The following is a 15,224-nucleotide window of genomic DNA, read 5'->3' on the forward strand; positions in this document are numbered from 1 at the left end:
TTAAGATCAACATTAAAATAAAACACCTGAGTCAGAGCTGAAGGGTAGAGGAGGTGGTTGGAAGGATGGAAGCAGTGACAGGTGAAGTAGATAGAATCATAGAGCAGTTTGGGAAGGAAGGACCCTTTGAAGACCAACTAGTCCAACCACCATGGACAGGGACATCTTTGACTAGATCAGGTTGCTCAAAGCCCCATCCAACCTGGCTTTGAACACTGCAGAAAGGATTTGTTGCACTGGCAGGGGAAGGGAGGAAGCTTCCTCTCCTGTTACCTGCATCAGCAGATGACCCAACTAGCACCTAATATCAGGTTTTTAATTGCTGATGCATGATTTCAAGATACCACAATGTAGTTCTCATAAAAAAGGCATTACTGCAAGCAGAAAGGGGACTCTGTTTCAAGCATCTACTTGGACACCATTTTCAGTGGTTTTGACAGTATTTATTTAAACACTGGTGTTTCAGTTAGTGCTCAAGAGCCCCATGCCTACCCCTGCACTAGCTGACAAGAGAATAGAAAGGGAATGCCTGCTTGTCATGGAGTTCACAATGTCCTTCAGATCGAAGGATGACCCTTTAGTGTTTTCCAACCTGGTATTCTAGTCTATGATTCCTAACAGGAGCTAACAGCAAGATTTTCCTCGAAAGGCAGTTTGTGGGGAATTTCCATGACAGAAATTTCCTTTGGGAATGTTGTCACAGTTCTACACCTTCCCATTTTCACTTCCCACTTTTCTACTCCACAGTTTTGTCATGGCACTCTTCACCTCCTCATTTCTTAGCGTGTAGATGAGTGGGTTCAGCATGGGGGCAATGACAGTGTAAAACAGTGCTATGTTCTTGTCCTCCGACAGATTGATGGATGGACGTATGTAGACGAACGTGCATGGCCCAAAGAACAGAATCACCATGGTGATGTGGGACCCACAAGTGGAGAGGGCCTTGTGCCACCCTATCCTTTTCACGGAAACCAGGATGACAACGTAGGACATGACCAGGATGAAGAAACTGCTCAGACTTATCATTCCACTGTTGGCCACAATAACGATGCCCACAGCATAGGTGTCGGAACAGGCCAGTTGTAGTAGGGGGTAGGCATCACAGAAGTAGTGGTCGATTATGTTAGGGCCACAGAAGGGGAGCTGGATAGTTAGGAGAGTCTGCACAATGGAGTGCATGAAGCCTCCTACCCATGAGCCGGTCACCATCCAGCCGCACATCCGCCTGGTCATGAGGGTGGTGTAATGAAGAGGTCTGCAGATGGCAAGGTAGCGATCATAGGCCATCACCGTGAGGATGAAGATCTCTGTGCAGCCAAAGAAATGTACCCCAAACAGTTGGGCTATGCAGCCCATGAAGGAGATGGTTTTATTTCTAACGAGGAAGTCAGCAAGCATTTTGGGAGCTGTGACAGAAGAGTAACAGATATCAACAAAGGACAGGTAGCAGAGGAAGAAATACATGGGGGAGCTCAGACTTTGACTGTTGATTACAGTTATAACAACGAGCAGATTTCCTGCTACAATGATCATATAGAAGAAGAGAAACAGCACGAAACATATCTTCTGCACCCCTGGATCCTCTGAGAGGCCCAGAAGAATGAATTCCTTCACACTGCTTGCATTCTCCATGTCAATCAGTTGGGAAGCAATATGCCTAGGCACAAGGAAATGTAAAGACAAATGATTGTCAGTTTTTCCATTATTAAACATGAATTCCTTATCAGATGTACACACACACACTAAAAAGTGTATAGGGTTGGTATTAAGTTCATGAAGTGGGGTTTTTTTTTGTTGAGTTTTTTCCCTTCACCTGTGTATTTAATTCTCCTTGCTCAAGACTTCAGCCATGCCTATTACTGCACTGAGATGGGTGCACTCTGGGATATGTTCCTCTGTTCTGGTCCTCCAGGACTTATGGCTGATGTGCTAAGGACAAGACTAGAGTGCTCACTAGAGGCTCTACAGATGTTTAAAAGCATGTTTGCCCTCAGCGTAGTCCAAATCCGTAATAACAGTCTTTGTAACAATAGTGCCTTGAAGAAGTATTCCTTGGAATGCTGATTTATTTTATAAGTAAAAATGATCTTTGAATTGTGGTGAAACCTCCTAGGGAGAAAAAAATACAAATCTCTTGTGCATATACATTTCAAAACATGAATATGCAGCTTCATGGGCTGAACTATGACTTCTGGGGAAATTATCTGTAATTGTAAAAACAGCAAACAATATCACACATGAAGATGACCTTTGCAGGTCCTTCCAACCTAAACTATTCTATGATTCTATGACTTACTTTAGTATTTATCTTGCTCTAAATCTCAGCAATGTTTCTTTAAGATAAGGGAAGAATGAAAAGATCTTTTGAGAACTTCTGTTGCAGCATCACATGAATTTTACTTTATACTGATTTGTGATACACGCTGGGGGATATTCTGAAGAGTTAATTCCTGATTAGTAAAACCAGTGTAGCTGGTGGTCAAAGTCTCTCTAGCTCTGTTGAAGACTATAACTATAGCTAAACTAAGATCCTTTTCAGAACCCTTCCTTTTTCCACTGACTAAGAGGAGCCTAAGTAAATCAACATCACCAGGGTAAAGTTAACTTTAGGGAATAATCCTTTTTGCCCTCTGAAGGTAGCTCAGAGCTTTCCATAATGCCATCCTCATTTGTTGTGTAGGTGCTATGGCTGAAATCCTTATTTCTGCATGCTTCTACACCTCTACACTTTCTCTGTGTGAATGTGGGGCTTCTTTGCTTTGGCCTGTTCCAGCTATAGCCCCCAGAGCAGTAAATGTCACTAGAAAAGAAATAATCTACATCTTTAAAAAGACTTAGTCATTAATATTACCAGCTTGCCATTATGCACTCAAGTATCAGAGCTGTTTTGGTCGCAGAAGTCTGGAAATCACTAGATTAAATTCTTTACAGAGTTTAACCAGAAATAGGCATCTCTTAGAAACAGATTATCAGCTGTATGGGATTCAACCTAGTACCCAAACGTTCCCAGACAGCTGCTATTAAAAATCACCGTTGCAAGTCCTGCCCGGTAAAAATACAAGCAGTGAGCAGGGCAGATCCATGGATCAGACCCATGGAATTAGGTCCAACTAATTCAAATTACCTAGCACCTTTTTAAAATGACAGCAAAACGGGAAACTCTCGTGCAGGCAAAAATTGATCAAGAATCCACAGGAAACACTGAAATGGAGAAAAAACAGAATTGCTCTCAAACCCACAAAGTGAAGCCTAGTGAGGAAGTTGAGAAAGTTAGGGACTTTTCCTGTGCTTACAGATGTACTAATGAGTAAAAGATAGTCAAGAAGGGGGGTAAAATTTATCCTTTTCTGATATATCTCCAAGAAAAAAATCATCAATAAGAACAAAGAATGTGATACCGATCTCTACCTGGTCTTACCAAGTTGTGATGCTTTCCATCTCTTTTCACTTTGCACTGGCACAGTTTAGCACAGAAGACAAAAGGACACAATGGGTACATATTTATGGCTATGCAGTAGCCAGTGGAAGAGAAACAGCTGTAATCTGGCTGGCCAGAGCAGAAAGGGAAGCAAACCTCACCAGTTTCAGTGTCACATTTAGGCAATCAGTGGTTCAGACAGGAGTGACCAAGAGATAAACGATCGAAGAAAAGCATATACCTGAATAACAGCAGACGGGAAATTGCTCGGTGAAATAAGGTGTATATTTTTGAAAGGACTGTAAAGATACAACTTATTCACAACAGACACCTTCACTGTGTGTCCCTTATGGTAAGGCCCCTGTCACCATGACCAAATTGCATTTTACAACATAGCATCATAGAATCCCAGAGGGGTTTGTGTTGAAGGGACCTTAAAGCTGATCCAGCTCCAACCCCTGCCACGGGCAGGGACACCTTCCACTAGAGCAGGTTGCTCCAAGCCCCTGTGTCCAACCTGGCCTTGAACACTGCCAGGGATGGGGCAGCCACAGCTTCTCTGGGCACCCTGTGCCAGCGCCTCAGCACCCTCCCAGGGAAGAGCTTCTGCCCAAGAGCTCATCTCAGTCTCCCCTCTGGCAGGTTCAAGCCATTCCCCTTGTCCTGTCCCTCCATCCCTTGTCCAAAGCCCCTCTCCAGGTTTCTTGTAGCCCCTTCATGTATTGGAAAGCTGTAAAATACATTTTACAATATATTTTACAATATATTTCCTTATGTCATGTAGTCACCTGCATCTGAGCCAGTCACATGCACTCTTTTTTCTGCCTTTGCAGGGCAGTTCATGACCAGCCAAAAAAATCTGCTTAAAGATGTGATGAATTACATGCTGGAAGTGCCTATTTCTTTCTGCTGACTCTTAGAGGATAACTAGAATGACTTAATTCAATAGAGGATTGACACTGTGCCTTACCTATAAAAGTATTTTTTCAGGGACAGACCAGAGGTATATGATACAGTGCAATCAACTGCAAAATAAAATAAATACCACATGGATTGCTAACCTTTCCTAAAGGAGGAGAAGTTGCCCTATCTTCTTATTGCCAGCATTATTTCCTAAAATCTCAGGTGTTTAACAGGAAACAAAATGACAAAATAACCTAATCTGGGGCTACTGAACCAGTTCTGTACATGATTCCAGCCACAAAGAGCCATAGAGAGTTGATAACTTCATTGCAAATTTCTTCTTGTATTTTCACATTTGTTCAAGAAGAAGAGAAACAAAGAGGAAATTAATCAGGAGAAGAAGAAAGGACACAAAAAGAAAGGATCCAGAGAACCTGGAAATCCTACCTCCTCTTTGTCTGGAGATCAAACTTTTTTGTGTAAGGGCTGTATGATTTTATCTCCTCAACATCTGCCTTCCTCAGAAGGATTGTGTTAGAGCAAAGTGTCTTGAAAGACCGTAGAACAGGTTCTGAAAAGCTTCCAATGCTTGTTCAAGACGAGCTTTTTGCTATATAATCCCATCTAATTCAGTTTCTTGCTTTCCTGTACCACAAATGTATCTTGGTGTTCTCAGCCTGTGTGAGAACTGTTCTGATGGGCTGTCTGGGTTGTGTGGCCTGATCTCCGTGCACTGAATGATGAATTCACAACCCAGCAGCAGATGGAAGGCTGAGAAGACAACTCTTTAAGTAGCACTTTGTAACACTCTCCAAGGAAATCTCCTACCTCAGGGGCTCTTGGGGCTGGAGGAGAGAGGCAGGGAGGCTTAATGAAGGGAAGGCATGAAAAGAAGGGGCAAAGGAAGAGAGATTATTTCTGGTATAGCTGAGGTAAACGTGTATTAAAGAAATAGCCATCAGTCTGTATTAATGCTATTATCAAGGCATTTCAGGATTTCTCCAGAAGAAATAGCAGTCAATGGATTAGCTGAACATTAAACCACATACGCATGTGATGTGACTTAGTCCAGTCAACCCTTTCCAGAGACCTTCATTAATGGCATTCATGATGCCATGCTTTATGTTTTTCCCAAGTGTAGAGATCCATTAGCTCCACTGTTTTGGCTTGATAGCACAGAATCATGGAATGGTTTTTGTTGGAAGGGACCTTAAAGCTGATCCAGCTCCAACTCCTGCCACAGGCAGGGACACCTTCCACTAGAGCAGGTTACTCCAAGCCCCTGTGTCCAACCTGCCCTTGAACACTGCCAGGGATGGGGCAGCCACAGCTTTGTGACTAATAAAACAGTACTTTTAAATCTTTCCATATTCAAAAAAGAAAACACAGGAAACACAAATCTTCATTTAAAAACATAAAATCAGAGATATTTCTTGTAGTAAAGAGAGAGGCACCATGCCCTGGGGGTAGTAAAGAGTTACCCATCACAGTTAGGCACACTTTTCTCAGTATGCTTAAGTTTTCAGAGACAGAAGATGGCCTGAGTTACCTCTTGATGACCCTTCAAGATCTACTCTGCATGAAATTTCATCACTGGTAACCCAGTGAATAAAGCCTCCTGCAAGAACTTGCACGTTTTAGCAAAGGTTGGCAAATTACAGAATCAGGAAAAAAAATCCTTCTTTTAGAAATGGGGAAACCAAGAGAGGAAGTTGCCTGTTTTATGTCTATGGAAGACAGCTGAGTTGAGTCTTTGTCACTCCAGGCTTTCCTATGGAAAGAAATAGAACTCTCCTGCAATCGATTCACCCGATCTACCTCAGACAGGATTTTAGGATTGGATTAGGTCTGAAATAGACATCTAGATTTTGAATTAAATTACTTAGGGCAGACAAAGGCCACATCCAAAGTGCAATGGCTTGATGTCCATGTGGAAACCAGCAATAAGTGGTGTCCCTCAAGGGTCTGTACTTGGACTAAGACCATTTAGCATCTTCATACTCAGTATAGACAGTGGGATCAAGTGCATCATCAGCAAATCTGCAGATGACACCAAGCTGAGTGGTGTAGCTGATGTGCCTGAGGGAAGCGATGGGATCCAGAGGGACCTGGACAGGCTTGGAGAGTGGGCTCATGAGAACCTCATGAGGTTGAGCAAGACCAAGGTGCAATCCCCCCTATCAGTACAAACTGGGAGGTGAAATGAAAGAAGAAGCTAAAGATGAATCGTCAGGTATCTGGCCTGCAAAGCTAACTTGGTCCAGATCTGCCAGTTTCTGTACCCACTGGCACACGTGGCAGCAATTCAGGTGGGGTCCTACTCATCTCCTTTTGTTTCACTAGCCAAACAGACTAGCAGAAGTGACTTAACACACAAGCCCAAATCAAGAGTTGCTGGTATCTCCTGTTGCAAAACAGTTCCCTATAAGGATGTGCTTACTTCCAGGAAAGGAGAAAGGTCTTGTCTCTGTTTTCACTCATTTCCTTTGGCACGTGGATCTGACACCATGATGGTGGTAGCTCACGCACATGGAGGGACTGTGCATGATGAGAGGTGGTGTGGGTGGATGGTGAATGCTGGCAAGGGGTTGTCTTGATAGAGATACGAGGTGGTGATGAGGTGTGAGTCTGTGCGGACCCTCCTCCAGGAAGAGTTGTGTGAAGCAAGAGGGACTAAGTAGAGTGATAACTTTGCTGGGTGAGGCTGTGGGTTAGATAAGGACACTCTTTGGGTGTGTTAAGATCTGTTTGGAAGGGACAATAGATCCCTGGGGGGAATGAGAAGCTGTGCTGAGGCAAGGTGCAATTTTGCATAGACCGTTCTTGCTTTCTTTGTATTGTGAGGCTGAGGAAGGACGAAGTAGTAAAAAGAAAACACATTTCCAGAGCCACAGTAACAGGTTCTGTACAAAGAGGGAAGTGACTTGTATCTAAGTGACCACACACCCCAAACTAGATATTTCCCCAACAGAGTGATTGGCTGGCTGTCAGATGTCACGCTGTAAAGACCAGAGCTTCTTAAACAGTGTCTAACTCGCCCAGCACTCCAGTATGACACAAGGACTTTATCTGGACCAGAAGTGAAAGAATTCAAGTGAAAATTTCACCCATTTGATCCACACCAGGCAGCTGCTGCAGCTCAGTCACTGAAATTCCAAGGAAACCACAAAAAGGTGAGAAATTCCTAGGTGGTATCTTTGCCATTGCGCTCTGCCTAATGCTTTCTGCTGTGCTTTTGGAGAGATGGTGAGGGGAAAGGAGGAGGGAAAAGAGAAAAAGAGAACAGGAGATCAAACATTTCCTTCTGGTTAGAAATTTGCTGTAGGTAAGAAATTTTCTTGATCATTTTCAAGGTAAATAGAGCTTCATCCTGGAGACTCTTTTCCATGAACAAGTGCTATTGAATTGCTCTAAATACAACTCTGTAATAGAAGATGTCATAATTCAGAAACCTAGATTAGCAAGTTAGGTCTTAGATGGTGACTTAAAATTAGCCAGGAAAATATAACAGCATCACTTTCTGTCCATGGTCTAAAACGTCTTTGTGGTGTCATGGTTGTTCAGCCTGACATCTGTTACAAGAACATGGTACTCAGCAGGCAAACCACAGGAAGGATGTTTCATATCAAGAGAAAGAAAGACCACTTAGACTCCTTAGACTCAGACTGCTGCTGTTTGATGCTAGCTTTCACTCATTAGTAGGCTCAGTGTTTTGAATCTGTCTTGGAGACAAGAAGAAATGAGGGTGTCCACTAGTGGCACCTATTATGTAGGTATGATCAATGGCACAGGGCCATGTCTTTTAACATTAGGAAGTATGCTTGATGATCTTAAGATAGACAGTTAGATCTGACATTCCCTGAATACCCAGTGGAGAGAGACATGCTGCTGGAGGATGGGGTCAACAGCCTTCTGGAGATGACTGCACCAGGGAGGCAGAATAGCTGCTTTACTCAAATAGGGACCGCATCAGAAAGCTGGAGTGGGCTTAGGCAGAGCTTAAGTGACACTCAAATGTCCATGTCCTCTTCAAACCAATTGGGAATTTGTTTCAGATTACAACAATAGCTTGTGGCAGTGAAACAACTGCACCGGGGCTTCTAAAGGCCAGGAGACCACCTAAACACTGGGTCTTCCTTTCTTCTCACAGTACCAAATTCTGATAATCTGCTGCCACCCCAAAAGCAGGTAGTGAGGAAGTGAACAAAGTCAGAAGGCTGTATCTTTTCAATTCGCTTGCTGCAGATGTGCAGGAAAGAGGTAGCCTTGTAGAGATGTTGGTCAGGCAGCGTGCTGCTCTCCTCAGGTAAGGAAAGAGAGGCTGAGTTTGAACTCAGGGATGTTCCTGTTGTGAAACTGCTACAAAAGAGATTCTGTCCATGCTGAAGGAGATGGTGTTTGTTTTCCATAGTCCTAAATTCAATATGTACTAAATTCACTGAATCATAGAATCACAGATTGGTTTGTGTTGAAGGGACCTTAAAGCTCATCCAGTTCCAATCTGCTGACATGGGCAGGGACACCTTCCACTAAACCAGGTTGCTCCAAGCCCTGTGTCCAACCTGGCCTTGAACGCTGCCAGGGATGGAACATTTACCACTTTGATTCCATCTGTCATATTTTGTGTGCTTATGGAAGTCTGTCTCCATCTATACCACAGCATTTTACAAAGAGAGAACAGCCTGCTCATGCTGGTTGGACTGGTCAATGAGTCACATCTTCCCAGCTCTCCCCATTTAGTCTTGTTCCTCTCTTTTTAACTATCTCCTGCTGGCGCTCATGTCACTTTACCTTCCCATGTCAAAACTAATAGATGATGAGGAGAGAGGAAAACAACTACAGTGTTTGACTTCATCAGAGAAAAAAAGGTGTGAAATTTATCTTTCAACCTGTTTATTCAATATTCTCATTCATATCTCAGTATCATACAGGAAGAAGCAGGGTGAACCACTCCAGGGAATGGGATGACATAATTGAGCCATAATTCCAATGTCCTGACCCCAATGGGGGGCATTTTGTCCCACATACAGTTCTTAGAGCTTTTCTCTGAAAATGAAATTATTAAGGGCTGACTCCTCAGATTGAATTACTTGTTGTCTGTACATAGGGCTCAAGAGAACAAACCAACCACACTAAACTACACTCTATTCAACTAGAAATCAATCATCAACATAAAAACCTGATTACTCCCTACCATGTCTTCTGGGCATGGACAAAACTCAATCAGATTTCATGCTGATTCAACTTGTATGCTGTTTGTCTGCAACTTTCACACCCTTTTGACAAGATCTCTCACCAAATCTTAGCAACAGGAACTGAAGACAATTATCCCAGAGTTGTTAACACTGGGTTGGTTCTCTATTTATTCAGATAAGAGGTACTTTTCAGACATGATTCATCTCAGCTGTAGTTGCTTTTTTAAGCTATTTGTTTCCCTGTACGACTACAAAAAGGACCCTCAGGAAATGAGTTTTAAGAAGGGAGAAACACAGTGCAATGTAACTTTTCCTACATGTCATATAGAATCTGGGCTCAGTGCTTTGAATAGTGCCTTAGAGCTCTGTGTTCCGAGTCCAAACATAGCAATCCCTCACTAAAACAAGCTCTGATGACAAAGAGATGAATCAAATCCAGAAACACCGTCAGGGCACCATGAGAGAAGGTCACACTGGAGTTACCACCTCTCCCCTCTCTGCTTACAGGTCTGTCTGAAAACCCTCATGATGAGTACTTCGGCCACGTCAATCTTCCTTCCAACCACAAACAGCCAGGTTCATGGGACTAATCAGACCGGGGCTGTGGGAAAGACAGAGCCATCCTATGCTGTCCTCAAGTTCATGGAGAGCTTCTGCCTCATCAGTGCTGCCTGTGGCATGGTAGGAAATGGTATGGTGCTGTGGTACCTTGGTTTCCGCATCCGGAGAAACCACTTCACAGTCTACATCCTGAACCTGGCCGCTGCCGACTTCGGGTACCTCCTCTGCATTGCCATAGAGACGGTTCAGTACCTGATGCAGTTCAATGTAGGGGTGCAGTTTGGGATATTCCTCTTCCTGGATCTTTTCATGTATGGGACTGGCTTGTACCTCCTGACTGCCATCAGCATCGAGAGGTGCCTGTCTGTGCTTTGTCCCATCTGGTGCCGAAGCCACCGCCCGAAGCACTTGTCTGCCATCATCTCTGGCCTGCTCTGGGGTATCTCCTTGCTGTTGAACACTCTTGGGTATGTTCTGTGTTCTGTGCACCGCTCTGCTGGGACCTGCCAGATCCTGCTCATCACCATTGGAGCCTTGGACTTCATCTTCTGCACGCCCCTAATGCTGCTCTTCAGCCTCACCCTCTTCCTTAGAGTCAAGTGCAGCTCCCAACATCTCCGAACAGGCAGGCTCTTCACTGTCATCATGCTCACAGTCCTCTTCTTCCTCATTTTTGCTGTGCCTCTGAGCGTCCTGATCCTCTTAGACTTCTTGGGCTACAAATTCCTCTACTCCCCAGAGATCGGTTTTGTGCTGTCCTGTGTGAATAGCACCCTCAACCCTGTCATTTACTTCCTGGTGGGGAGCTACAGGGATCGGAGAATTAAGTTTACCCTCAGGCTGGCGTTCCAGAGGGCCTTTGAAGATTCAGCAGATGACAAAGATGAACAGGAAACCCATGACACAATTACTATGTCTTCCTAATCCTGTGCCTAACAGCAACACTGAGCTGGAGCTGAGGGCTGATAGTCTACAGAACTGAAGATGTCTGAGATAACAAGGAAGGTTTATCTCACCTGAGCTTCAGTATCTTCATTGTAGATCTCCAGCCTTCAGCTAGATTTTAAGCTCCATCAATGGTCAGTGAAAATACATAAACACGCGGACCACAGAATTTGCCTGACCTCTGTTAGGACCACATTGAAAGTGTCTATTTCTCCTCAGTGGTCATTAAAGGATTTCAACTTGGTGAGGTGGGATATGTTGGTGTCTGCATTACACCAAAGAAATCCCACACAGAGTATGCAGTTCACTCAATAATCTCTGTCTCTCAGAGTACAACAATATCAAACTCATATACGTCATAAGTCACTTTTTCCTCAGATCTCTGAAGATGAGATGGGAACCAACCCTCCTCCTGTTGAAATCAGCCACAAAATTCCTCATGTAATGTTAAATACCTGTATCTCAGCCACGTATGCAACTTTCTGCTGCTCACAGAGTGCACAGTTCTTTGCTTCCTCATATGCTTATTCCAAATAGCGAAATGATTCATACCCTGGAAGTTCCTTTCTTCTATTAGCAAGGGAATTTTCCATACCATGGAGCTGTGATGCAGTAGGAAAGGGCCCCAACCCCTAACAACATGCCTTAAAACTTTATGCATTGAGTTGCATTCTCCCATTTCTTCTTTTCCAAAGAAATACAGGGCTGGAGTTGAGTATTACTTTACCTTCTTCAAGCCCAGGACAGAATGTCTTCATCTAACTACAGCATGCATTGGGTTGTTGTTCCTCCCTTTAAGAAGGACTGATAAGAATCCATGGCTTCTAACATCACCTCTACTGATAGACTTAAAATCAAGGATAGGGGACAAAATAGGAAAGAGAAGAAAGGCAAATGAATACCACAATTTGCAACAAATTATTCTCTAGACCCTTGAGATGCGAGATGTGACTATTTGAAGCATGGTACTATCAGACAACGTGACATTTGCACTTTTAACCAGAATATATAGGAAAAGGCACACAGGTCATTTTCTTTGAGAAACCTTCCAGATTTCCACTTCATGCCTCCATCTGTGAATATTTTCCTAAAGGGAAGCTGCATTCTTCTACTGACTATTATCTTTATCCTGTTGCTTTTTGCTTCCTGTTTACAGTTCCTGGAAGCTGAAATTTGAGTTCCATTTCTACTATTCTTTAATTTTTAATGTTCTGTTGTTCCGCAATGTACATACAGTTGATTCAGATTAGGGCTGTGTCACCAATTATTTTTAGTAAGGTGGGTTTTTTCCTTCTAACTTCTACTGCTGAGGGAATGAGAACATCCATTTATCAGAAAACATGTTCTAAATGTTTTTGGTTTAATATCTGTAATGATTTTATCTTTGGGAGAACTGAAACTTTTCTGTTATTATTAAAAATGTGAAAACACCCCTTTTTTAAAAAGGGAAAACAATTTGCATGTAAAAACATTCTTGTGTTCAGAAGAAGCCATCAACTGATAAAAACATAAGAACTGTGAAAATCTTTCCATCCTGAATTTGTCCTTAAACATACCCAACATGTGTTAGTTGATGTGAACACATTTTACACATCACATCAACGTGAGCACTTTACAGCCAACCTTGGACCTTCAAAAGGTGATGTCTGCGTAGAAACACCATCATAGACACCCTCAGTCATCCATGGTGAAAGACAAATGTTCTGAGGGGTGGCATCTGACAGATATTTGCAGTGTATCTCCTGTGGTGAGGGATACAGAGGCATAGGGTAGATCTTTCAGGGTACCACAGAGGGAAGGCACAAGGTGCTGGAGAATACAGGCACGATCAGTGCTGGTCAAGGACATCCTCATTTCTGAATGTGCCTTTATGGCAGAATTCATTTATCCTCATTTTTACTCCTTTCATGCACCTTCAAAACTCGCATAGCAACAAAGGGCCCTTTTATCCCTCTTCACACCCAGCTCAGGCAGCTGGGGATGCTCTGAGTACACCTCAAACAGTGTGACATATCCCTGCATCAAGGAATTGAGCCAAGGACAGAGCTGAGGCCAGGCTGTTGCATGGGCTCTTGGACAGTCTACGTGGCCTCTGCCATGTCATATTTAATCCTCAATATGTCACCCACTTTGTTTTTTCCCTAAGAGAACAGATGTCATCTGAGACTAGAATTAAAATGCTAATGTTATCTAAGATGTCAGAATTACCCCAAACTTTAAAGTGCAGGTATTATAACTTTGCTTTTTCTACTCAGGTTGGTAAAGTGCCACTATACCTCCCCTGGCATTGAACTGGACAGGAATTTGGAAGGTTTAGAAAACAAGGCAGAAAACTTTATGGCATCCAAAGACAAAATGTACCTTTGACAAGCAGATGAGCTGAGGAAAGAAGTGAAGCAGTCATGGCAGGGAGAGGTGATTATTCACTATATCAAGATAAACTTAGCAAAATTCAGGTTAAATATATTCTGAGAACAGTTCCTCTGAGCTCAGCCTGATGACACTGTTCAGCGAGGTGGCTCCTCCACCGACTCTCTGCAGTAGCTGTCTCCTACCTTCAATCTTTGTTTTACTCTTCAGAGGGTCTCCATAGCACAACAAAAACCTTGGAATTCTTATGTTATTCTTTATAGGGTACCGGATGAAACAAAAATGCTGCTATTTGCAGAAAGAAAAAGCTCTGGGTGCAACATGTGGTGACCAGATAAAAACATAATGGGTTTGATACATGCCCTGAGGAGAACATTAGGCAGGAAAATCTATAAGAATATAGATCTCTCGTAGCTGAGACTGCTCTGGGTATGGTTTGGATGCTAATGAGGAGGGGAAGATGAAGAAAAATCAGGAGCAAAAATAAATCAGATCTGATATGAAGATGGACTTATATCTATGTTCATGTTTAACACTCATTGCTCCACACATTAGGCAATAGGCTCTGGGGCTGGCGTGCTCAAAAACAGACCAAAGAGGGGAATTATTGATGCCAAGATGCCAAATAACCTTATGGCTGGTGGGCAACTGCTGTAGCAGGTGAATCTGTAGCACTGTTGATTTCACAGCTTTGAAATGAGACGTGAAGTAGCAGATTGAACTAACCAGCAAAAGGGAGCAGGTGCACCAACAAGCACCAATAGGCTGTGCATGTGAGGCTGGAAACCTCATCCTTTCAAAGACGATGAAGAAAAGAGAAATGGAAGGGGTACAAATCAACCCAAACAGAAAAAATGGCAATTGAACCCAATGACCAGGACACAACCCAACCCGGATCTTGTCCATGCACAAGGAGAGAACATACAGGGTTCTGGCAGAACTTAGGTAAGGTTGAGGGGAAGAGTAAGAACAGAGGAGTGAAGGAATGCATAGAATTATAGAATCACAGACTGGTATAGGCTTAAAGGGACCTTAAAGCTCACCTAGTTCCAAACTCCTTCCATGGGCAGGGACACTTGACGCTAGACCAGGTTTCTGGACCATGACCAAAGCTCCCCCAGCACCCCAGTCTCAGACCTTCCCCAGGCAAAGAGCTCCCCAAAGCACCACAACACTCGGCTGCTCAGCCAAAGGAGACACAGTTTATTTGCTGGGGCCAGGGCCATGAGGCTCATTGCAACGGGGAACACAGCTCAGGCCTCCCCCTCCCCAGCAGTGCCCCGGACACTGCTCTCCATCCAGATGCCCTCGGGCGCGGGGCTCTGCTCCTTGCTCCTCTCTTCCTCTTCAAACACTCGGCGCAGGGCGACTTTGATGGAGCCTCGGAACCGGCACTGCCGGCAGCTCCCCACCAGGAAATAAATGAGGGGATTCACGCTGCTGTTCAGCAGAGCCAGCACAAGAGTGGTGTTTTCAGGATATAAATGATCCCATTGAGAAGGCTGAAGGAACACATTTACAGTGAAAGGCATCCCAAAGGCAAAGAAGAAGATGACATTGAGCACGACAGCAACATAGAGTTTCCCCAGGTGCCGTCTCTGTGAGCCACATCGGAGCCTCATGACCATGGACACGTTGGAAATCAACATCATTAATGACAAAATCATGGAGTAGACAATGGCCAAACTCACAAATACAGTAATATGAATTTGTTCTAATTCAAAGCAAAGATAATATGATAAAATGAAAGCCCCGACACCGGCCCAGAGCACCCCACTCACGATGCCTGATAAGTGCTTTGGGCGGTGGCAGCGGTACCAGATTGGGAAGAC

The 15,224-nt window shown here is 43.7% G+C and overlaps 3 protein-coding genes across 3 annotated transcripts; 1 reads left to right on the plus strand and 2 right to left on the minus strand.

Annotated features, from left to right (window-relative positions):
- Positions 1-705: 705 nt before the first annotated feature.
- On the minus strand, positions 706-1,632 carry LOC104399930 (olfactory receptor 4S2-like). Its single transcript, XM_010020871.1, has one exon. It carries the CDS (start codon positions 1,630-1,632, stop codon positions 706-708), a length of 927 nt encoding a protein of 308 aa, XP_010019173.1.
- Positions 1,633-10,044: 8,412 nt separating this feature from the next.
- On the plus strand, positions 10,045-11,001 carry LOC104401460 (proto-oncogene Mas-like). The gene has a single exon (XM_010020870.1). The coding sequence runs from the start codon at positions 10,045-10,047 to the stop codon at positions 10,999-11,001; it is 957 nt and encodes a 318-aa protein (XP_010019172.1).
- A 3,644-nt stretch (positions 11,002-14,645) lies between these two features.
- LOC104410640 (proto-oncogene Mas-like) lies at positions 14,646-15,218 on the minus strand (the record flags this gene model as incomplete). Its single annotated transcript, XM_010020873.1, has 1 exon — positions 14,646-15,218. A coding segment is annotated over one exon (573 nt), but the record flags the coding sequence as incomplete, so codon positions are not given.
- Between the last annotated feature and the right edge of the window lie 6 nt (positions 15,219-15,224).

This window comes from Nestor notabilis, unplaced genomic scaffold (assembly GCF_000696875.1).
Source record: "Nestor notabilis isolate BGI_N333 unplaced genomic scaffold, ASM69687v1 scaffold7588, whole genome shotgun sequence".
NCBI lineage: Eukaryota > Metazoa > Chordata > Aves > Psittaciformes > Psittacidae > Nestor > Nestor notabilis.

What these genes read in the sequence shown, in the direction of transcription:
- LOC104401460 (XM_010020870.1), top strand. Translation starts at nt 10,045, where the DNA reads ATGAGTACTTCGGCCACGTCAATCTTCCTTCCAACCACAAACAGCCAG.
- LOC104399930 (XM_010020871.1), bottom strand. Translation starts at nt 1,632, where the DNA reads ATGGAGAATGCAAGCAGTGTGAAGGAATTCATTCTTCTGGGCCTCTCA.